Source organism: Poecilia mexicana, unplaced genomic scaffold (genome assembly GCF_051168715.1).
Source record: "Poecilia mexicana isolate PSO_F unplaced genomic scaffold, ASM5116871v1 scaffold_23, whole genome shotgun sequence".
Taxonomy (NCBI): Eukaryota; Metazoa; Chordata; class Actinopteri; order Cyprinodontiformes; family Poeciliidae; genus Poecilia; species Poecilia mexicana.
Window position 1 is genome coordinate 12,902,786 of NW_028263392.1, and position 25,598 is coordinate 12,928,383.

The 25,598-nt window shown below is 39.1% G+C and overlaps 1 protein-coding gene and 1 long non-coding RNA gene across 2 annotated transcripts in view; one reads left to right on the forward strand and one right to left on the reverse strand.

Annotated features, from left to right (window-relative positions):
- Positions 1-25,598, forward strand: part of LOC148152511 (uncharacterized) — a 40,319-nt gene that overhangs the window by 11,393 nt on the left and 3,328 nt on the right. The gene's annotated exons all lie outside the window — the stretch shown is intronic.
- Positions 5,336-25,598, reverse strand: part of ntn4 (netrin 4) — a 28,956-nt gene continuing 8,693 nt past the window's right edge. Inside the window, exons 3-10 of the mRNA XM_014970120.2 lie at positions 21,654-21,932; positions 16,321-16,447; positions 15,332-15,517; positions 9,911-10,124; positions 9,005-9,099; positions 8,690-8,758; positions 6,789-6,962; positions 5,336-6,183 (exon numbers count right to left, since the gene is read on the reverse strand). Coding sequence (XP_014825606.2) covers positions 6,044-6,183; positions 6,789-6,962; positions 8,690-8,758; positions 9,005-9,099; positions 9,911-10,124; positions 15,332-15,517; positions 16,321-16,447; positions 21,654-21,932 — 1,284 coding nt within the window. The 3' untranslated portion in view covers positions 5,336-6,043. The remainder of the gene's footprint in view (positions 6,184-6,788; positions 6,963-8,689; positions 8,759-9,004; positions 9,100-9,910; positions 10,125-15,331; positions 15,518-16,320; positions 16,448-21,653; positions 21,933-25,598) is intronic.

Below are 25,598 nucleotides of genomic sequence, written 5' to 3' on the forward strand. Positions count from 1 at the left end.
TGTTTTGCAGTGCAGTTGGTCTGAATCTTCTCCACTTGTAAATTTTCTGAAACTTCTGAAAGATTTATAAACCAGTTCAATTTTTTTTTTTTTGAACATTCAAGATGGCGTTCACTTTCACTTCAGCAGTCAGGAGAACACAAAACTAAAGGTCAAGGGTTTCAAAATGTGCACCTGATGCTATACATCAATCTTATTTTTCGACATTTCTCTGTTTTACTTGCATTTCTCAGTGTTAATGAGAAATGCATCAACACTGATGCATTTCCCACACCATTATCCGACTGCTGTGGATAATGCACACCAGTTGATCCAAGTATGTTAGAAAACACGCAGGTTGCTGTAGGTTGTCCTCATCTTTTCCACTCGGATGTCTGAACAACAGCGATGTGCATTGAAAGACGGGGAACGCTCGGTGCGCACCATTTCTCCCAGACACCTGGACCTCATAAAGATAAAAATAAAAGCAAGCCCACATGTGTGAAACAGGCAACATGTTTTCATGTTTCGCTGGGCTGGTGCTTCCAGAGAAAGGAAGCCATTCCGGTGGTTTCACGGTGGTGTTAGCGCAGCTGGATACGCCGCTGGTTTTGTGGGGGGCTAAAACACAGGTGCAGGTGAAGCCAGAGGAAATGCTGCAGAGCCTGTAAACAAACACGCCTCCTGTAAAAATGTCCTCCCCTCGCTCCGCGCACTCAGGCTGGATGTTGGCGTTGGATGCATGACTTCTCGTCTATTATTATAATTCTTTTTTGGTCTGAATAAACCAATGACATCGGGATCTTGATTTGGCACGTATGTAAAAATGATCAGCAGTTGTGTTTTGATCCCCGTCCCTGTTCTGGCTTGCTCTTTCAACATTCCTCAAGTGTTTTTAATGTGAAGCCAGCGAGCTGTGATGGTTTCTGAGGAATATTTTTCCTTAACTCGATTCACTGACTCGGTTTCCGATGCATAAATCTTCTCATTTCCTCTGTAAATGAATCACGACTGACGGGGTAATTCTGACCACATGACTCCCTGATCCAGCACACGTATAGGAAGGAGAATAAATCCAGTCTTGGTGTATTTTCTGCTTCCAGAGCTCTGATTCTGGCTCCAGAAGCTCATGGTGGGAAGTGTTCAGATGTTTAATGTGCTGGAAGGTTAATTATCGGGTCAATGTTTTTAACTTCCCATTTCTGAGTGAAGTTTATAACCTGAAACCTCCAGAGGAGAAAAATATTTATTTACTGAACCAATGAGAAAATTAGTTCAGTAAATAAACCTGAACTGAAAGTTTAGAGGAATGCTGGTAGGAGAACATCCATCTATCCAACCAAGCGTTCATCCATCCAACCGTCCATCCCTCCATCCATCCATCCAACCAACAAACTCTAATTCCATGTATCAATTCTCTATTTTCCCACCATCCATCTGTTTTTGTCCATCATTCTGTCCTTTCTTCTCTGATCACTGTACAAATATCTGCCCTAAATTCATAATTCATTTTTCCATTTATACTTCATACTTTGATCACTGCGACTCTGTAGCAACTAAAGATAAGCGCATGGATGAGTTTCTCCAGATTTGTTCTGCAACATTTGTCCTTTAATCCTGAATATGTTCTTCAGGTGATAAAAGGCCGACTTTGCAATCGTCTTTATGCGTCTCTGAAGGTTCAGGACTTGAAGCAATCATTACGCCCAGATTTCAGCCTGATCAGAGCACACAAGGGCCTACTCAAAGTACTAATCTTAAACTTAAAGAGCCTGAAAGCCGAAAGCTGACTGAGCTTCATCTATTTTGTAAAGAACTGGACGTCCTGCAAAGGACTTGATGATGTAATTACAGGAAATGGAGGTTTCTAACCTGGAATGATGTGAAAAGATTCCAGGTTCGTCTGTGTTTTTTTCTACCTGTCGCTTCTTACATCCTGGATGCTGTTTGCTGCCAGTTTCGGGGCGTCTGTCTCGGTGCATTGTGGCTGGCTGTGAGGGGACGGGGAGGTGGGGGAGGTTATTGTCCCCCGGCCTCCAGGAGCTGCCACGCACGCCAGAGCCAACCGCAACACAAGAATGCTGCCGGGACAAAGGCCATAACTCCATTCTATAGCAACACAAGCGAGGCATTGTGTTCATACAGGCGTGCACACATGCATGCATTCGCCGTTTCTACAATAACACAAAAACTATACTGGCGCGAACTATGCCAGAGGAGAACGCTAGCATGCCAACACTCATTCATCAACCGGGTTCCCACAGCAGGCAACCCCCCGCTGGACATCTCCATCACAGGCTGAGAATGGCCAGTCAATCCTGGGACAATGGGCGAGCGAGCATGAGGGAGTGAGAGAGGAGGTCTGCGCTTGAATGTGTGTTTGCGGCGGCCTGTTGTGTCTGCGCCTCAAGGCCGGTTCCCACAAACACCTCCTTCGGTCTGATCCAAAGGTCTCCCCAGAACACAGAGGGACATTTCAGGTACTCTGCTCATGGAAGAACTCCTCTGTGTTTTTAAACTCCAGATTTAACGCTTTCAGTGAATAACTGCTGCTAGTTCTTTGAAGATTTTCTGTGTTGAATCCAGGAGTCACTTGATAAATGTCAGAAAATGATTAATGATGCCTTTAAGCAAAACAGAAAACAGTTCATTTTCTGTGAACCTTTTATTTAAAACCTTTTCTTTCTCATGTGAACAAAAACAGTTATTAGGGCTGAGACGATTAATCGTGATTAATTGATTATTAAACAACTAATTTAGTAATCCATTAATTGTTAATTGGAGCATACAGACTCAAAAATTAAATTTCCTGAAAAAAAATCTCACTCAGAGGTAATTAATCCAAAACTGTACTAAAAAAAAATATATTTTGCATTTAAGATGGAAAGAATCCTTCTTTGTAAGTAGACATGTTTAACTCAAAGTCCCTTTAGTGGCATAGTTTTAGCTTCACCTGGTTCAAATTCTGTAAAAAATAAGTGTAAAAATGAAGCATATTTTGCTATACAATTATTAAATAGTTAATTCAAAAATAATCACCAGATCAGCCCTACACTGTTTGGATAAACATATTTTTATCTGCAGATGCATTCTTAGTTAAATATAATCAGCAGTAACCTGAAGGAATACTGTGTTATTGGATTTTAGATAATAAAATGCTTATTTTCAAATTCAGATAAGGGACTGAAGTATTTTTTAAATACATTTTTTATAATATTGTATAAAAAAACATTAATGAATGACCATTTTTTTTGACCGATTGGGAGCATTTTGTAGTGTATTTAATTGATTGAAGACAAATATTTAAACTACTGCTGTTTACTCATGAACTGATCTGGAGGTTCATATGAGAATGTATTAAAATTTATGTGGTAATAATAAAAACATTGGGGGAAAAAAACACCATTTATCGTTTTAGAAAGACCTTCAGTCCGTTATAAAAAAAAAGGTGTATTTTTCAGAATATCTCAGAATTGGGCATTTGGATTTTCAAGGTGTAATTGTAGAGATTTCCTTTCCACATTTAAATGTTTTCAGCTGAATAATCTGTTACTGCTGAATGTTTTAGCTCAGTTCTTATAACCCATCCCAGATGTTGAGTATTTTCAGTAGAAGGTTTTTTCTTGCCATGATTGGTGAGGTCTATCCAGCTTGGCATTGTGGTAACGGTCCCAACCCAGTAAAACTTAAAGTCTTTATACTTCAAAAGTTATTAAGAAGTTTAGAACTTTTGGGGGGTTTTTTCTAAAAAAAAATTCAGACATTAACCTGAAAATTTTTGACTTTACAATGCAGAAATTTCCTAGTTTTTCTATAAAATCTGAGATTGATCTCAAAATAATTTTTTTTCCAGAAATTTACTCCATTTTGACCCGTAAAAATGTGTACTTATTCCATGAAGTGTAGCATGCTGCAGAAATATGTCTGTGCAACATGACTGATGGTGGGGAGGGGGACGTATGTTGTCTGCAGATACAGCAGGTTTGTTCTAATCTTTTCTTTCAGCATTCCTCTTCCCATTTGCACTCATTCACCCTCCACCCTGCTGTCTGGAAACTGCTTACAGAAACCTCCAGCGCTGCCACAAATCTTTAAACAGGTCAGCAAGTAGGAAATATGGCTACTAGAGGCTATCCGACTGGTGAGGTGGACACAGGTGAATGACCTTTGACCCAGAGAGCCGCTCGACTCGCCAGGAATGTGTTCGCACCTTTCGGCCAAACGCGTCACGTCGCGAGCGGAAGACAAGCTCTCCGTCTAAACCCAAACAGAGTGCCGGTCGGGGGCTCGCTCTCTGTTATGGTTTACATTTTGCAGTGCGGTGCGACTGTGCAGGAGACTGATGGATGACTGGATCTGAAAAGATGTGTGTGTGAGAGAGAGAGAGAGAGAGGATGGGTTGATAAGGATATTTTAGTCTAATTTATGTGAAGTATTTCAAGGCCTGTGAGGGTTTTCGCTCTACACACAAACACAAGCTCCCCCTGACAAGAACAGCTTATTATAATCCGGATATGTTACGTCAGATTTTCTTCTGCATTTTAACTTTTGCCCCAAACTTCAAAGTACAGTGCAAAAACAAAAAATCCAAGTATTATTTACTTAATTTCTAGAGCAAATATCTTTGTTCACTTGAAATAAGACAAAACTAACTTACAAGGAACTTTTCAGAAATATACAGCAGCTGTTTTAAATAAATAATTCCTTAGTAATGATGAAAAAGTACTAGTTTCACTAGTGGTTTATTTCACTTATAACATGGGGAAAAAGTTGTGTTAAAAATGAAATAATCTGCCAGTGAAACTAGTACTTTATAAAATTAACATTAAGGAATTATTTACATATAAAAGCTTCTATATCTTTCTGAAAAGTTCCTTGTAAGTTAGTTTTGTCTTATTTCAAATGTACTAAGATATTTGCACTAGAAACGAGACAAAAATACTTAATATATTTTTTAGCAGTTTATTTCAGTTAGATATTCTAACTAGCATTTTGCAACTTCCAACAGTGGCACCCCCAAATGGGGGGCATGAGGTGGCCATGGCTCCCTCTTGAAATACGTTGGCCACCCTACAGAATCATGTTCAGGTCATAGAAAGGCATGAATAACCATCTTATTCAATCAAGACATAAACTTAAAACCCAATAAATGAATAAATACATTTCTAAAATTTAAAATATAAAAAATCTACTGACCTAATAGTAAAACAGTTGCTTTTAACAATAAAAATATGGAAACATTTTAACTGAAAGTTGTTTTTTAACTTATTTTTTCTTCTGTAAGTTTATGCTGCTGAAGTGTTTATTGAGGTGCTTTTTAATCTGCTGAAATACAAGAGTTAGACCAAACTTGTAATAGGCTGGATTTATCCTTTAATATAACCATAAACAAAAAACAAAGAGGTGAGCGACAATATTTATAGAGATATATACAAATAATACTGTACATGGGCATAAAGGAGGAAAGAATAAGAGCATTTTGAGTCCAAAAGGGCATATTAATATGAAATGAATCACATTATGCTGCGATGCAAACGTTAGTTGGTTTATAACCTAAAACGTCAGAGTTGGACTGAGCCTCACTCAGCCTCAGCCGGGGGGAAATACATTCAGGTCTCCATTTGCTCTGATTTCATCACAGACACACCTGGACTGGCGAGGATTTAACCACCTGTCGTGGTTTTTATGGCTTGCTCGGCGTCGCTCCACGATGTGGAGATGTACTACGTCCACTCCAGGCGCTGCTGCTTCTTCTTCTTCTCCTCCTCTTCTTCTTAGTGCATCCGCGTTGGCTTGGTCCATCTTAGGCTAAAGTGCTGCAGAGGAGGAAGAGCAGTTCTGCACTTCTGGTGAAATCCACTTGTACTCGAACATAATCACTCAAGAGGAAGTTTGCACAGGTGCAAGGGAGACATTTCTTAATAAAAATACCTCCAGCAGTGGTATTATGCTGTCGGTAGACAACAGCAGAGAGATTGAGGGATTCGTTCATCGCAGTTCAGTCCCTCAAAAGCTGCTCCAACAGCAAAAGCAGGAAACTAGAAACTCTCCGCTCCGTTTCCGTCTACCAGTTGCAGTCTTTCTTTAGCAGCGTGAGGACTTTGCGACCCAAACTGGCCTTCCACGGCTTAACGAAGCTCTTCATGTTGACCAGGAGCTGACCCTGCTTACGGTCCAAGTGACCCGCCACTAAGTACTCCACACCTGTTGGATAACACAGTTAAAAAAGTCTTTAAAAGTTTTAATTTTTTCAACCTCATGTGTAAACAGTATCTGCTCCTTAAACCCAATAATTGTTTGTACCGTTCTGCAGCAGAAACCATCAAGTGATGTGAAATGACTCCTTTATGTCACTGCAGGCGAATTTACCCACAATTCTTTGCAGGAATTTTTTTCAATCCAAACACACTGGAGGTTTTTTTTTTAAAGCGATGAACAAACATCTCAATGGGAGTAAAGTCCAGACTTTGACTAGGTCATCATTCCTATACTTGAATTTCTTCTTTTTTTCCTTTTTTAGATCTCTTTAAACCAAGTGTAGTTCGTAAAGCATTTTTAATAAACTAATGAAATCATTTTAAACAGCTTTTTGTATTTATTTAGAGTTGGGTAGAACTGTTGATCAGAGGGACGCCACATTCTTTCAATTGAAGAAGCTAAATCTAAAGTTTTCATTCCACTTTCCTGGCATATGTTCATTTTATCACAAAAAAACCCCAATTAAGTGCATTGAATTGACAGTTTTAGTTTGTGAAAAACTAAATGAGTGCTTTTGCATCTTGCTGTAAACTGCGGATCTTGGGTCTGACCTGGGTTCAGGATGGGGCAGGTGCAGCCCCGCGTCGTCCAGGACTCGGGGTAAAGCGTGACCTGGCCTCTATGTATCTTCAGCTTGGTGTTGTGGCTGAGGACCTTTTGAACTTTGGCCTCCACCTCGGCGTGGGAGCCTTTATCGTGGGCCGACAGCACTTTCACCTTTAGCACTGAAGGTCAAGAAGGAGAAAACAGATGCTGAAAGCAAAATACAAACTCCAGAGTCAGGACTGTTCTGCTTTCTCAAACAAATATTTCAATCTTAACTTGAGTAAAGTAAGGGAATACATGGCTTTAAATGAAATATTTGAAGATATTACCACAACAGTTAGTAGAAACTAGTGTGAGTTTAAACACTAGATCATTTAATTTATGGGTCTTGACCAAGCAATTGAAAAATAAATCACTGCACTTCAAGTTTAGAAGTTAAAAAGCAAACTGGCATCATAAAAGGGAACTGTGAAGTAAATTGAAAACACAAGCAGCATAAAATAATGTCTGTAAAAACAAACAAGTCAGTAAAACCCATAGTTTTACCACATCAGAGGGAATCTAATAAAAGTAGCTTCTACTTGCTGCAGCTGTTACAAAATGACAAAAGAATATTTTTTGAAGGCATAAATTGAAAATGTGTAATTTTAACTTAAACTGAAATTGTTAACACCTCTTGTGGCAAAAAAATAAACTAAGATAATTTAGTTTTTAAGTGATTTAAAGGCGCTCTTCCTTTAATTCACCTCAGAAAATGAACATTTGAGACAAAAATGTAACTTCAATAGCTAATTCTGGCTGCATTCAGATAGGAAATATTGTTTCTGCTCCAAGTTCTTTAAATAACTCCCACCAGAACCCTTTAAATTAAAATATGTAATAGATACATTGGTTTTGTAAAACATAATAATAGTAGTGAATGGAAATGGCTAAAAGTCACCATAAATTTTTTTTTACATTAAACCGGGTCTGTAAAGTTAAAATACTGAAATTTACTGCATGTGCTAATCACTAATATATAAAGATCCAGGTGGAAAGTTGAGAGAGCTGATCTGTTATCAAATGTATTAAGACTGATTAACTTCTATGCTGATGAGTCTGCGATGTTTAGCACAGTGGGCTTTGAGATTCATTTAAACTTTAAAACTTGCATTCTTGCATTTGTTTGTCTGCTTTGTCAGACTTAAATACTGGCATATCTATTAAAGAAGGTATTCCTGCTCTCTTCTTTCACATTTATAGATAGATTATAGATTGATTTCCAGTTACTTCCAGTTATATCTCAGGCATTTTCTATCTTTTTTCAGGACAATAATCTCTGTATTCTTAACAAATAATCAAACAATCCAGGTATTTGAATTGTTCTGCCTCACCCTAAACGTCCTTATGTGAACATTTAAGCTGTTTTTGTGTGATTTGGTAATTCCAGACACCCAAACAAATGTATTTTTACCAGTAAACCTAATTGGGGCTAAAACAGTGAATCAATTATAGAAATAATCATCAACTAATTTAGTAATTGTTAACTGGAATATACAGACTTAAAAAAGGTCACTTGCGAAAAGAAAACAAATTCACTGCAATAATTAAGTCAAAACTGTACAAAATACATTTTGCATTTAAGATGAAACCACATTTGTAAATGTTTTACTCAAAACTCCTTAACTTCTGTAATTTTATCTTCGAATTCACCAAAGAATGCTGTATTATTGAATTCTATGCAGTAAAATGTTTATTTTATTGAACTGAATGAATTTGTTTGCATGTTACCTAATATTAAGGCTTTTAACCAATTAATTGTCAGCTGCAGCGCTAACATTAATTTACATTCGCGTATTGAATAATTTAACTTGTGGCTGTGTTTGGACCCTGATGACGGGTCAGAGGTGGATGCTTGAGTTCTTACCATATGCATAGTTCATGGTGCAGAAGAGTTTACTGTTGGTCAGCGTTTGCTCTTTGCACTCGCACTTTTCTGCAGGGAACAGACACAGGCACCAATTTGTAACATAATCAAATAACTTGCATGCGTGGCGTGTTGCTGTGAGGTCTTGGACAGCGTATGTCCTGCCAGTGAGGAATGTGGCTGTAAATGCTGCAGCTTACAGGGAGTCACTGATGAGAAAAGGAGCATTTTTCATTCTGTCATCTATCTGAAAGCTTCTATGGAGTAAATGTTCATGTCTGATTCACTGGACTGTTGTGAAAGGATGAATCTCACCTGAGTAGTGGAGAGCAGAAAATAGTTCATGTGGGCTGAAGATCCTGACTGGTTCACTTGAGTTTCCATCCAGGCTGTATATTTCCAGATCGGAGCTGCAATAGGATATCACACATTTAAAAATGAATCTATACAGCTGGAAAATTTAGGTGGTAGCGCCCTGAAAATCTCCAAATGTAAAGTTCAAGTGAGAATGTTACTTCATGCCAGCTGGCGTTTGGTTAGATACAACTTTAAAAAACTAGAATTTGGTCAACAAGTTTGAATTTATGTCATAAAGTTTCTGCATGGGTTGAAGATATAATATGATATAAATATTTAGATAAATATCTGCCAGAACCACACACACTGTTAAATGTGTATTGTTTACTTTCATTCTATTACAGTAAAATTATGATAAGTCAGTAAAACTGTATTAGAATAACAGTAAAATTGTAGTAGTTGCAGTAAGACTGTAACAAAATCTGAATATTTCACTACAACCATAGTAAAATTGTAATAGGATTACAATAAGACTAATAAAATCACAGTAAAATTGCCATAGTTACAGTAAAGCTGTAATAAAATTAAATTACATGAAGGTTACTGTAAAGAATACAGCTGTTATCCCTGCTGCCAGTATTTCACAGTAAATTATACGGACATTTTACAGTGTAGCCATCAACATGCTTCTGTTATAATTCTGGTTGGATATTTAACTGGGTTTTTTATTGGAACATTTTGTAGAATTTGTTTAAATTGTGTTTTTCCATTCACAGCATTTAAATTGAGCAATTCGTCTGCTCAGTCATATTGGATTGTCTGAACATCAATTTAAAGCTTTATCACTGATTGGATTGTAGATCTGGGCTTTGACTAGACCATTCTAACACATGAATATGCTGATTTTCGTCTTTTTTTACTTACCCATACATGCAGTCCCCAGTAAACGGGTCGCAGTCTCCTGCACAGTCACATGGGCGACAGCCATACTCATGAAAGCCCCAGTATCCCACCATGCACCTGTCACACTGCGCTCCGCCGACGCCAGGTTTACAAATGCAGTTTCCGTTGGAAGGGTCGCACAGAGAGCCGTCGGTGACGTGAAAAGGCATGGAGCCCATTGGGTGGCAGCTGCATGCTGAAAAATTAGAAAAGTTTGATAAATTTTGATGAAAAGACTATGACAGAATCTAAATCTAGAGCAAAAATGGTTATAATGGTACAAAAATATGTTTATTTGCAACAACTTGGCGCTAAATACAAAGTCTGAAGGTCTTTTAACCGCATTATAATAATTTACGACCAGCAGTTAGACGTTTTATCATTCAACAGTTGCACTATTGTTTGCCTGGTGTGGTAGGAGACAAAGCTCTCTATCGTTTTCTTATCCAACAAGTGTTTGTAGTTCATTTTTTATGACATGATAACCATCACAAACACAAACTGCTTTCTTCGAACTGAAAAAAGCTTTCTGAGTGTCTGTCCAAAACCTAAATACCAGCCAACATTTGTCCAAGGGCAAAAACTCTACACAAACATTACAACTCTCCCTCTCTTTCCCTCGTGTCGCCTAATTGTGCGGTGATATGGTGTTCTTTAAACAAACTCCAAAAGCAATATTTTTACGTCAACATTGTGACGTCCACTCAGGTTTTTACTGGCAGTTTGAGAAAAGCTTCTGTGTGCTGGGATTTTTTGGGAGCAGAGAGGATGCCAGGCCTGCTGCATAAACCTGTTCTTATCTGTAGCCTGGAGAAAGGGACATGAAGACGGGTTTCTGAGGCAGTTTCTCTCCGTAAAAGTTGATTGTCGTTGCCTCGGTAGGAACGGGTCTTCTGCTGTAAACCTAGAAGGCTTTTGTTGCACTAAAATTGGGGGAAATTTGTGTTTGGTTGTTGTAACCGTGTTACTTTTAAAGAGTAACTAAACTCCAGATAAGCTGTATAAATTGGTCCTTGGGGGTACTAACTTTATTTTACAGTGCAAGTTGGGACTTTTTCATTTAAACCTGCTCAATTCTGCAATGCTTGGTTAAAAAAAAAGTGTTAGTGCTTCCCTCTTTGGGTTGAAATGTGGCTACTGCAGCTAAATTTTCCTATTGGTCACAATACAGGGTTTCCCCTAATGTATTATAAGCCTGGCGGGCCACCAGGCTTCACTTGTGTCCCCACCAGGCTTAGCACTGCTTTATTTATTTAAGTTTCTTTAAAATGTTTGCATTTTTAAAACTTTATAGTTAATGTTCAGGTGTTATTCTTCCAATCTTTCAATCGCACATAATTACCAAGTGATATTTTCAAATTTCTTGACAACTTAAACATTTTTTAACTCAAAAACACGACGGGCCGCTGGATGAATGACTGCCGAGCGCCACAACCACCGAGTTTAGCAAGTTCTCTGGGAGAAACTTGCAATGGTAGAGCCTAGTTGATATCTGTCAAACCTTGAAATTAGCAGTAATCTGGTTTTTGATGGATCATAGAGATTTAATTGTCCAGTCCACATATGTTTCGCAGATCTTGAGAAAACTTTACCAAAGTATTGGGGCGCTGCAGTAATTTTTTGGTGATCTGTGTAACCAGACCAAAATATGTCCAAATGCTCTAAAAGCAGAGGAGCTTAGTTTGGTCTTCGTTCCTCCAGAGATGCCCCATGTTTCTGTGGTGTTATGGAGAGAAGGTTATATATTTTGGGAATGTCAACGTCTGAAATTGACTATATTACCTTTTTGGTCTTCAAGCCATGTTTCTGCGTACACTAATTGTGAAGCAACCTAGATGAGAGTCAGCCACTCTAATGGTTTTCCGAGTTGTGGATGACTTTATATTTCAAGTTAAGAAATTCAAGGATCTTAGGCTGTTGGTTACAAGAAGCAGAACGATGGAGGTAGAGCTGGATTGAGGGGTTACTGGTTCATCTGTAGGTTACAGTCTGTTTTTAACTGACCTGTTGAGGTCTTTCACTCCCCATCTGCTTCAAGGTTCAAGGTATTCCCATCCATTTGACCTCTGACATCAGCAACACATATGGATGATTTCTTTTTTTTTACCAAACCTGTGAGGTTTACAGAAATTTCTGAAACTCCAGCAACAACGCCACGCTCAGTTGATGCCATCTAATTGGTTGTAGCTAATGAACCACAGCATCAGTGCCTTCTTTTGAACGATGTCACATTTGTCTTAAAATCAAACCGGACAGTCGTTCAGATCAACCATCCACCACTGCGAAGATAAGATAAACTTATCTTAAAACCGGGCTGACTACAGTATCCATAAAATCATAAAGATATCACCTCTGTATACCCAACAGGCACACAAGGTGACGTCTGTGTTGTGTTGTTGTGCACAGCCTGGTAATGTTTAACAGATCATGCCTTGGTTGGAGGCAAAGCCTCAACACGTGCGCTTCCTGATGGGACTGTGAATTAACGAAAACATGGAGATTGAGTGGATGTGTGTGTGTGTGTAGATAGACAATGGACACTTAATGAGCGTGACATGACTAGACACAGACGGTAATCTCCAGCTGTAACCCTACCTTCAGTTAATCTGTTTGGGTGTGCGTTTCTTTCCAGGGCCTCTCAGAGGTTGGTATGATAAAAATGTTCCTCAGAATAGAGGGAAATTCCTCTTTTTGTCAGTCGGATTGTACAATCTATATACCTTCATCTTAGGGGTGTTTTGAGGCATGCACACGCTGCTTTTTCCCCCGATCAATCAGGCACACAGGTGAGATGATGTAGCCAATATAATCAGTAAGATTCAGTTCTGACATGGTTACAGCTGCTGTAAAGAAGGTGGAGAATCTGCTTCTGTGACCTTTATCAGAGATACCAGGAAGACACATGATGGGAAACACCTTTAAGTTCATGTGCAGTCCATTAGTCATCACTGCCACTGGCCGACAGATCAGTGTTATGTGGCAGACGGGAGAGAGACATTCGATTTGTGAGGAGGATTTGAAACCTGAACTGTTTTGTGAAGTTCAACGTCCATTTTCTCCTTTGGTTAGAGGCACAAGGCCGTCGTCAACTTTTCCAGATATTTTGGACTCAGTCTTGTCCATGAGATTCATTTTTCTGATGTGCCAAATTAAAGATGGAGTAAAATTAAGTTTTGGCAACATTAGTTTCTGGATGTATCTTAATGGGAGCAAGATGGCGGGTCAGAAAGTGGAAGAAAAGCAAAAAGCAACGATAGAAAATATCAAATTATCTGTCGAAGTGGGGCAGATTTACTGGCTAATCCAAATCTAATCCCAAAATCTGTCAGATTATCCATCCATCCATCCATCATCCATCCAACATTTTATCCATCCATACATCCATCCATCCATCATCCATCCAACATTTCATCCATCATCCATCCAACATTCCATCCATCCATCCATCCATCCATCCATCCATCCATCCATCCATCCATCCATCCATCCATCCATCCAACATTTCATCCATCCATCCATCCAACATTCCATCCATCCATCCATCCATCCATCCATCCATCCATCCATCCATCCATCCATCCATCCATCCATCCATCCATCCATCTTTATTGTTTCTATTCTTTAAATGTGGATCTACATCTGAAACTGAGTCTGGGTTCTGCTGTAGAGCCGCTGTGCGTCTGCAGCACAGAGATATCATCTCTACAACGTGCACACTGAGACTTTTCCGGCATCTCTCCTCCGCTCGATAACATCGTCTTCTTTGTTTAACGGTCTGCTGCTGTTGGATTGTTCTGAATTCAGTGAGATGTACGTTGACGAACATAAACACATACAGCAGGAATGAGCTCAGTCGGTCAAATCTGACAGATAATCAGAGGGTGAATGTAGCCACCGCGCTGTTTATGGATGACTATCTCATGTTTACTTAAGTCGTCCTCATCAGCGGAGGGCAGCACCACCCCCTGCATCCCTGCAGGAGAAACGACCCTCATTTTTTTTTACAGCCCCTGACAATGATTATCCCCGAGCTAACTGAGCTCTGAGTCACGTCTGAAAAATGGCAAAACAAGCCGACGTGGACAAGCGGGAGCCTTTTGTTGAAGCTTGAGTCAAGAAGGAGGAATGCCGCCATCTGATGATTAACTACGATGTTAACAGTGGATAAAGCGTGGGCCGTCTCACTCGCTCATTCAGAGTCAGGTACCGGCCGGGACTGAGCGCAGTCCGACAGGTCCCGGCTTGCGATGGCAGCCTTCCTTCAGCGTTCCTTCTCAGAATGAGCGCTGTGCCAACGGAGGTTAATGTTTTGATTCACACCAGCAACATTTTGTCAGACAGGGTGTAATTAATCACCGGTTCATGTTGTGGCATTTTGGCAAAACTATTTGCTCTAATATATTTACAGGCAGAGGCAGAGCACGCAAAAATTATACTCAATTAAGAGCAGAACTGCCTTGACATATTTTTAGTAGAAATACTTGAGTAAAAAAATATTTACTTGATCTAAACAATATTAACTTAATATTTAAAAGTTACATCATCAGACGGACCAAAATGTAAGCTTATGTGGAAATTTTGCTTTTTAAAGACCAGAGTCAAAATATTTTACGGCTCTGGAAAACATTAAGAGACAACTAAAATGTGTCAGTTTCTCTTATTTTACTTAATTTTATAGGTTTATGTTTGGGTAAAATGAACATTATTCTTTTATTCTGTGAACTACTAACAACATGTCTCTGACATTACAAGCAAACATTTAATATTTATTTGCAGAGAATGAGAAATGGTCAAATTACATCAATCAGTCCTTCCAGTTTGTTGAGAATTATCATGGAAATTCACACAAAATCAACAAATCCCTGCACTTTTTTACCCTAATACATGATTGGGACTTTATTGAAGATTTTTCTCCAAAATTGTCAAAATCTTTCTTACTTGTACTAAACATCTGCCTCAGCCTTATTTGATATCAGAATCCAGTCAATGATCTACATAAAATGTCCCTTTTATCGTCATAAATAAGTGCAAATATTTCCAAATTAGTACCACAAAAACTTTGATTTTTATTGCAAAAAAAAAATCACAAAAAGTATCACAAAATCCTGGAGGGACTGAAAAGATGTTCATTAATATTATTTAATTTTAAGAATTTATTGATATTTTAACAGTTTGTGATCAGGTTTTATCAATATATTCTGCAACAACCGGCCCTTTAAGAGCATTCATGATCTTGATTTGGCCCAAAACGAAAACAACCCCTGGTCTAAGGAATGGAAACTATCTTATGGTCTACAGAGACAAAAGTCAAACTTTTTCAAAACAACTGGAACAAATTCATCCTAGATAAAAATTTGCCGTGTTTATGAAGTGTTATGCCAGCGTTTTGTTAGTGACTCTTACGTTTGCATGAGTCTGGAGCTGCATGAGGCTGCTGTGGGTCTCTGAAGAAGCCAGCTTTGCATTTCTCACACTGACGCCCCTCTGTGTTGTGCAGACAGTCGCAGACGCCGCCGCTTCGCTGGCCGGAGTCGCTCCACGCCGTCCAATCGAAACGGCAGCTCTGAGCGTGTCCGTTGCACTTGCACTCTGGAGGGGAAATAAAAGAATTCAACAATATTTATATTTAGCTTTGTTATGTAACAACTTCCTGCTTCCGCTAAGAGATTTTAGATTTTTGTAATGTGTTGTAAAAGACGATTTGAATAGCCAGAATAAAGCAGATTTTAATATTTTAAGTTGGAGCAACTTTACTTTAAGACATTCAGCCTTCTTATTGCCTGCTGAAAGTGCTGCTCTCTCTCGTTGCAGGCATGTCTCAACATGCTGTAGAAACCCCCCACAATTTTATCAATTAATTTTGGTCTAGTTTCTCGTGCAAATATTTTATTTCACCTGAAAAAAGATAAAGTAACCCAAAAGTAACTTGTCAGCAAGATATAGGATGTTGTTTTAAGTCAATTATTCTTTAATATTGATGAAAAGTGTCTTGTAAGTGAAACAATCTGCCAGTGGAACTAGTACTTTTTCATCAAACATTACATTTAAGTTAGTTTTGTCTTATTTCAAGTGAACTATGGTATTTGCACTAGAAACCAGACCAAAAGTACTTGCTAAGATTTTGTTTTTGCAGTGAAAGTTGCTTCTTCAGACTCTCTACTGACACTGAAAATATCTTTTAGTTTCTTCAAGAGCGTTGCTATCAGTAGTGCTAAATTACGGTGCATTCAGTGATTGGATTTCAGATATACAAACAGCTGGACACATTTTAAATGCCAATCAATCAACAGTCAATTATTCTGGTTTAAAATTTAATTCTTTGACATTTTGCAGACCAATAACAATCAAACATCACAGTGGTTTTTAGTGAATTACACGTTTGTCCAGCTTACTGCGACATTCGTGCGGCGCGCCTGTCAGTCCGTCGGCGGGCTGCCAGGGTCGGTCGTTGTAAAGAGGAGCGCAGCGCTCGCAGTGATCTCCTGCAGTGTTGTGTCTGCACACACACTTCCCATGAACCTGCAATAAAAAGTTGAATGCTAAATAATGACACAGAAAACTGAATTTCCATGTAAGTTTCCTTCTTACAAATTTTATCACAACTGAAAAAGTCCTACAATGTAAAGATGAGAAGAAAGCAATTTTAAAGCTACTAACATAGAAAAATACAGTATATTTAAATAGACATGTAGTGGTGATTGAGATACATAAGACAGAATTAGTTTTGGATTTTTGGGGCAGAAGATGATCAGTTTCTCAAATGTGAAAACAATTTAAAGCACTTCTTAAAACAATTCAGTTTAAATCAGGCGCAGAAACGGAGGCTCTGCTGCTTATCCTCAAGACGATATTGGTCAGTTTGTAAATCAAAATAACATCAAACCACATGTTCGTTTGCACAGCAAAGGTTATGTTTCCAGGAGGAATGGGAAAGAAAAAACACAACTTCAATGCATCATCACTTGATCTCATATAGGGACATTGCAGATGGAAAATACATTTTTGCCAAAGAAAAACTCAGAAATTGAAAAAGTACTCTTTTTTTTCTAACTTCAAAGGCCGTCGTGTCATACTGTAAATGGATGAGCTATCCTTATTTTCCAAATCCTGCCATTTTTTCCTTCATCACAATCATCACATTTTCTCTCCATTAACATTTCTCTCCTAAAATTAGCGACAGACTGGTGATTATTTTTGCTTCAATGCTGGAAATAAAAACAGGCCGCTGCTCTGAAAGGCCTGTGTGTGCGTTTATAAGTGTGTGTGTGTGTGTATGAGAAGAGTAAAAGTATGCAGTGCAGAGAGCACAATAACAATCTCCTTGTCATTCCTTTGAGCTGGAATGCCATGCATGCTGGATAATGATGGGGGGAGAGGGGTCGAAGCGTCTGAGGAAGCTCTTTATTTGTTTGCGTTACACTGTGCAACTGTAATGTAGGACACACAATTATACAATGATTAGGTAGGCACTAATCAACGCGCACACAAGCCTGCCAAAGCTGCAGAACGCAGATCGAGTGTTGCGTCTGTTTCCCACGGCGACTGATGCGCGATACGCTGATCTGAGAGCAGCCTTAAACACACGCTATAGGAGCGGGTCGTAAACAACACGCCCTATGCATGAACCAGCACCACACGCTCGCTTTTACACACATTTCACTCACACTGACAGGGGGGAGCGGTCGCACAAATGAGAGGGCCAGACGAGCAAGAGGCCGGAGACCTGATGACACGTTTCACAAAAATGGAGAAGTGATGAACTGGTGGAGAGGGAGGCCAGAAAGAAGAGGAAGACGTGAAGGAGAAAAGGGCAGACAGCTGGTATTTAAGCCCATTTCACATTTCCCATCCTGTGATAAGGGATAGTTAACTCATGTACACACTGAAAGCTGCACACGCCCAGTTGTGTAAAGTCAACAGTACTTTGCAAACATGGAACTTTTCCTCATTTTCTCCCTTTAAGTTCAACATCTAAAGGGGGTCTATTCTGCAAAATTATTATTTTTTCCTTGTTTTTATGCTTTCTTTTGGGCTTCTACTGCTTCTATAAACAGCCTAGGTTCTTAAAACATGAAATAATGTTTTTTTGGTGTCTGGAAAACAAGTCATTTCAAAAACCTCTGGAATATAACGTCACAAACCAGCAGGCCCAACCCGTCACCTAGCAACACCAGAGGAGATCCGCCGTTACCTAGCAACCCAAGCTGAGCTCCAGCATGCTTTGTCAGCTGGTTTCACCACTGTATGTGCTGTACAATGGCTGCTGGAAAAGGCAAGTGTTTTGTTGTTGACTTAACATCCTGAAATCACTTGCTGCATTCTTGTTGGTTGTGCGGGAGGTTTCACTTCTGCTTTTCAAAGATGTACTGTTGTATAATTTCGCATCTGTTTGCAGCCATTTTCACGTGTGAGTGTAAATGTTGAGTTTGGTGGGTGTGGCAAAGAAGGCGAAGCAGTACGTTTGAAGTTAAGTTTTTACAAAAGAAACACGGACAAACCCACAGATTACGATCAAATGAGTCAGATTTCACACGAAAAGCTTCAACTAAAAAAGTGTGAATATTACAACGTTGGAACGTTCAGAAACTGACATGAAAAGAAAGGCGCATGGATTCAGAAGCAGCTACTCTCAATTAGTGGACTAATTGCTGGTAATGCAACAGTAGCAGACCGTGGATGTCACAGAGTGTGTGTTGGCTTTGTGGCCAGCCATCAGACAGTGTAATCACCCTGAACCACAAAACCCCTGTGGAGGGACAACAAACAAACGAGCCCTTTTCGTCTTCGTGTCTGAGCAGTAATGACTGCCGGGGAAACTTTCTCTGCTGATTACTGCACAGCAGCTCACACTTGGGGAAGACAAAACACTGCATTCCTAAGAATACTTTAGATGGACAAAAACAGGCACAGATGTGAGTAAAGTCAACATGAAAAGGCCAAGTTCAAAGACTTCAAATTTATATTGAAAAAATTAAAAATGAATAAACACGCGACCCTATTTTGTCCTTCCTGGGGTTAGCTTTAATCTCTACTCACATCTCATGTCTGGTGCTGCTCTGCTTGTTTGGGTTTTGCCAGAACCAGCAGCTGTCTGCTAACATGGAGGCACAAAGCAAACTGCTGATAGGCAGGAAAAGGTATTTATATAACCTGTCCTTGTTTACCGACTGGACCTGGATGGCGCACGTTGCAAACGTAGTAAGGCAAGGAAAAGACTATTTAAAATTAAAAATATTAAATCGGGTAAGACACATTTCTGTGAAAAGGCAAATAGTGAGTATTTCTATGACTGGAGTTATTTTGACAAGCAGAGCAGGGTTTTTGAGTCTTGTGGTTTAGAGGCCAGATTTTCTGCCCTCAAAGGAAGGAAATCCTTGTGAAAACCAAAGAGCTACTTGGAATTTCTTGGCATGGCAATAGTCAGATTTTCAGATTTAAAGGGTTGTGCCCAATAAATCAGATATCAGCAGCTTTAGTCTCAAAGGAAACACATGAATCGTCCTTTGTATTTATCATATAAAATATCCCAAAAATGTTTTGCTCTATTTCCGATTTAGAGATGAAAACGTTTTAGTTGCTGCGTCTGGTATGTTGGGCTGTGGTGTCTTTGAGTAAATAACAGATTGACTAATTAATGATACAAGGAACTATGAACAATGTGTTTATTGTATTTAAATTTAAAACATTAGAAAAAGTTAAAATTTAGTTTTCATCAAAGTGCCAGTCAAACATTTTGGTTAATTAGGTTTAATTGTTGTTAGCGGTTAGTGTACTAGCATGTCAGCTAGCTTAACCAAAATAGCAAAGAGACATCCTTCAATATTTTGGGGAAACCTAAGAAGTTATCTGTTCTTATAATTCAAACTTATTGTATATACTCTGAGAAGCAGTAGATGCTCTTTAGCAGTCTGTGCTAAATGCTAACAATATCTCCAGATGCTAATTAACTGAAGCTGATGTGTTTACTTGCTTTTCAGGTCAGAACTATCTTATGGAAATTATTATCTAATTCAGTGTTTCCCAACCCTGGTCCTCAAGGCACACTGCCCTGCATGTTTTAGGTATTTCTTTCCTTCAGCCCAGCTGATTTCAGTCGATCACTGATTAACAGGCGTTTGTTGAACTGCAATCAGCTGAATCAGGTACATTAAAGCAAGGAAACCTCTAAACCCTGTAGGACAGTGTGCCTTGAGGATCAGGGTTGGGAAACACTGCTCTAATTTAACAAGTGAAAAACTCAGTCTGATTGTGACTCTAGCAGCTAAGCTAAGTTAGCATGAAGAGGCAATACATGCTCTTTAGCAGTCTAAGCTAAATGCTAACAATATCTACAGATGCTAATTTAACAAGTCAAAGTCATAAACAGAGTCTGATTGTGACTCTAGCATCTAAAAACGACAAAACACACTTTTCTCTATAAATATGGCGAAATTTATCTCCATATTTATGTTTTTAAATATTAAAGCAGCATATTTGCTAACATATCTTGTGCAGTACTATCACTGCAGCTAATTTAATAAGATATAAACTAAAATAGCTAATTATTAAGTTACTTCTGCAACTATTACACACTGCTATAAGTTATTTTATTGGATTTTGAAGTTGGATATTCTGACTTCAGGTGAGGTTTTTGATAGTAAAATCTGAAGTATATATCAGAGTTAAAGTGGCCACAGATTATATTTCCTCCCACTTTTTCATTGTATTAAACACTATCAACTGTGACAAATGCAGCCCTGAAATCCAGCAATATAAAAGCAGATTACCTCTGCCGTCTCAGTGCTATTAACTGATGACTTTCGCATTCAGCTGAAATAACATAAAAGCATATTGCATTCTATAAAAGTAAAAACACGCGATTTGTATCACAAACGTTTATTTTGTTAGCGATCTGAAGAGAAATTTAAGCCTAACAGTCGACGCAGTGATATTGTTTATCTTGAGAAATACCACCACAGTTTTTCTCGTTTCAGAAAAACAAACTGGTTGTGTGTCTTAAATTTGTGTTTGTGGAGATTTATCGATAAGCTCTCCACCATGACACACTCAAGCCAAAACATTGCCGATTCACACTTTCATCAACAAACACAAACGTCCGTCTCCTGACTCTGCTATAAACAGATGTTTATCTGACCAAGACGGAAAGGTGACCCCTCCTCAAATGTTATAAACAAAACAGTCGACACAAAGAAACTAAACTGTTCTTAAGATGTCTGGTCCTAACATCTTGATTTCACCGAAACAAGAAAATCGTCCACAGGGTGTGATTACTGCCAGATAACGATCAAAGACTGGAAAAATGTGTCATTTTGTCTAAACAAAACAAGTTTACTAGCATTAGAGAGGTAATTACTAGTAGAAATAAAAAGTTTCACTAAATATTTTTCAGAGAAGAATTCAGGAAAAGAATGAGCTCACAAAATTTGATTATTCAGCCAAGTATGTCCGGTTATTACTGGACATACGGTTTTACCTAAAAGGCTTTTGGACGTAGTTATTAGTGCCTAAAAAATGTCCATCAGAAGCCGTAAACATAGTAAATTATAGGTCAAAGCCATGCTTTGCATACAGTTCCTCTTTACTGATTTATTCTGTTTTTTCTCTGTCAGACATTCGTGTTTCAAAACAAGAAAATTTGTTACTTGTTTATATCTATAAACTTTTTTAGCCAAATGATCAAGAACCTGCAGTTTGGATCAAACTTCCCAGGCGTTTCTGCTCTTACCACGTGGTTGGTCCGGTCTCTGGTGGGCTGGTATTTGGGCGCAGGGACGCACTGCTCAGCGTGGCCGTTGCAGAAGCAGCTTCCTTTCACTATCAGGTCGTAGATGGCAAAGTGCTGAACAGGAAGAGGTTTTCTTGTAGAGGCGAGACCTTTGACCTGGCAGGGGCACGGCTGGTGCTTCAGCAGCCGGATCCGGATGTTGGTCACCCTCAGCTGCTGCTGGCCCTCCAACCCGAACGGATCCAGCGACTGCCACTTTGGGAGGGTTCGATAAATCACCTAGCAGTCAGAGAGAGACGTTTTGAGTTAATGATGTGGAATGCTACCCTGTTAAAAAAGAAAACCTGAAGAAACTTGACATGTCTGATGTAACTTTTGCTTCTATGTTTGAAATACCTGGGCATTCGTACGGCCCATTAGCATCTGAAAATAGCCAAACTGTCCAAACAAAACTGATTTTCATAGCAAATACCTCACACTTAATGGTGTAGTAACACTTGTCACTCACTCCATTTAGAATATAAAGTAAATATATGGAGCAACTGATGTTTGTTTTTAAACCATTCAATAGAAGAAATTGGTTGGAGGGTGTTTGAGTTTCACACACCGTCCAATTGTGCAATTGTTTAATTCCTCAAGTGCATAAACTGTTGAACTCCCAAAAATTACTGCCTGCAATTTACAAGGGCAAGATTCAAGTAAACGTTGCAATTTTTACTCCTGTTCTGACCAGCATTACCAAAATACAGCACATTTTCTCAAACAACTTATCAGAATTAGAAAACCGTTCTGAAAACAAAATAACAGTGAATGAAAGCACCTGCACGTCTCATATTTTTACACATAAAACATAGTAGGGAGATGTTTGAGTTTAGCAATTGATTAAATCCTGAACCCATCAGACTTCTGAACTGCCAAGTTACTCAGGAAAAATCTCAACTTTTCTGATTTATTAAAAATCTATGGAGAATCCTGTTTGCTATAATTCACCATAATGCTGGACAGTGATTAGAAACTGACTAGAAAGCTGTTTCAAGCTTCCGCAAACACCGCCGCCTATGAGCTCCAACCAGGTGTGTTACGCTCAAAATTAGCTCGACTCAAACAAGCAGAAGCCATGAATAAACGGGCAAAAGCAACTTTAGAAAACAACTTCAGTCGCTCAGTTCATCGCTCCGGATCCTCACTTCCAACGTCCATCCTGGCGCCTCCAATGATTAAGTGGCATAGGGTCAATTTTGGGAGGCCTTTCAGTGGTTGCATAAAACATAAACAAAGTGAATGGAAGCTAAAAGTGTAATTTTTGTACAGTCTGGTTGTTACTTGTAAAAGTTGAACTGAACTACAGTGACAGTACAGTCGCAATGTTCTTCCATTCCACTCAAATTTAAACTCTGTCAACAATTAGCTTATTACCAACATCATGTTTTTGGCACTAAAAGTAACTTCAAGCCAATTAGAGTGGATACATTTTTGAGTCTTTGGATAGTATAAGTTGGTAGAAGTTTTCCTGTGTTTTATTTTTTGTTTTACCAAATGTAGCTTCAGAAACCAGTAGATCAGGTTTTGTACATTTTCAAGACTTTTAGATCTGAAATACTTTTGTCTTTTGGAGATCTGTAACATCTACTTCATTCTCTTCTTTGAAGGGTTATGTCTGTTTATTCAGAGTAAAACACACCAGCTCATCTGCTCCTTTATTGGGAGCTGGTTTAGGATCATGATTTACACCCCAGCATCATTGGATGTAACCTCAGGTGACCTTGATGTTGCCGGGCATCCTTGCACAAGTGCATTCCCGTTCTGTCTCTGTCTGTTCCCTGAAAATCCTTTGAATTGACGATCCCTTTATGGCCTACCATCGCCATGGCTATTGCTGCCGCTGGCAACTAACACCACTGCTGTTGTTGTGGGGGAAATAGTTGGTGTCACTTCCAAATGCTGGCTGGAGAATAAAACAAGTTGATATCGTTTATATTTTGGGTAAGGTGTAGGAAACATCTTGGTGCTCCACCCTGATTGGCTGAAGGGAGGAGCGCTATTAACTTCCTCGTTATTGGATGAGGTCACAGGGGCACGGCTTTGTGATCCACGATTAAGAGAACACGACAAATAGGACGAGGGGGCGCCAGGTCCACAGGAGAGCACGAAGACCCCGGCAGCACAAAGCCGGGGATGAAGATGCAGATCCACATAACTCAGGACTGGACAAAAGGCCAACGACAGCCCAGCAACGCCACGGCAACATGAGCACACCCGTACACCGCTGCTGGCATGCACTCAAACACGCACCGACAGATCACAGTCCCACTACGGCCCACTTTGAGCTTTTTATTTCTTTCTCTATTCATTTAAATTTAGAGATACAACGTAAAAGTCTGCAAATACGCTGATGACGCCTGTGTTTTTCTGAGTGTCCCACTATGAAAAGGCTCAGTATGAGTTTCAGGTTTATAATGTAATCTTTTTGAGTCACATGGTGGCCCACCATCAGCCAGGCTGGGACAGTGCAGTGTCATGTTTTCTTGGTTCAAAGTCAACCTATAGAAGAACGACCCAAATGAAAGCTGAATGATGACAGCATGTAGAAATCATAGCAAAATATCCAGCTTAAATGAGCTCATATCAGGATTTATATAGTGTTCGTTAGCTAATTTCAGGAATAGGAGGCCACATGAAATGTCTAAGACGACGACCTAACAAACAGGCACCCAACCTAGGAATTTGAAGGTGTTTTTCTCCAAATAATCAAATAACCTCATGAGGCTTAAACTGCACTAAAGTTACACAGGTGACAAAATATTTTTTCTGGCTGACGCTATCTGTCCTACTTAAACTTCAGGCTTATTTTCAGTTGATTTTCTTACAACCCCATGATATCTGGCCATTAAAAGTCAATTTAAACTGCTCCCTTTTGTTATTTGATAAATATTTTTTAGATTTATGTTATGTTATGTTTGACTGCTTAAGAGGAGAGTCAGTTTCATTGTATTCTGTACAAATCAACAAAATTCTTAAAAGTATTTTTTGTATAAATCCAAAAAATTAAATGTAAAGTAACTTCTTTCACTGTCAGTCCTTCAGTACAAGAAGGTTTACTCTACATATTTAACATACTAAAAACCTGAAAGCCTCTAAAACTAATTTTTTTCTTTAATCTGATTTGATGAAATCTAAAGATTTCAACAAGAAACTGTAGGGATATTTAGGGGCTTTATTTCACAAACTGATAAAACATTTAAAGTTTTATCAAAGTTTGACAACTGCAGCTGCTTGTAAAGCCGATTTAAAAAGGAAGTTAGACATTCTGCTGACTAATTGTGTTGTTGGGAGTTGTTGAGCTGTGTGAACGGAGAAAGAATCTCGTTTACTGTAAATAGGGCTGAGGATTGTCCTCCAAGCAGAAAGCATGGCTTTTGAAGCCTGGGAAAAAATTAAATCAGGGCGAAAAGCAAGATCAAGTTCATTTATGCTCATTTTTAAACTAAGCTTTTCATGAATTCAGTTTGTATTTGATCCTTTTTCATGTTTCAAAACATTCACATTCATTAGTGACTGAGGAAATCAACTATTACCGTCATTGTTGGAGGTTGAAAAGACCGAACGGATCGACTGTGTTCAAAGCACCTTTTGGAGATGAAAAGCCTTCCTCACCTGCCATTAAAAAATGCAACAGATTTCAGGCCTGAGGTTGTGAGTTCACTGCGGGACACTGAATATCTTTCTTCCTGTTTCAGTGTGCGAAGTAAAGTAAGCCCAGCTTTAACAGGCCTAATTCCATCAAAGCACTGTGCACTGTAATCTGGTAAACAGGCACAATGGGCATTGATGGAAGCAGAAAGACGGAGAGAGGGAAACTCTGGGAGGGAGGGGCGGCGGCGGCGTCTAGCCAATGGGACCGACATCCTTCAAAGAAACGGCACTTCCTTCCCAGCAGACAGATGG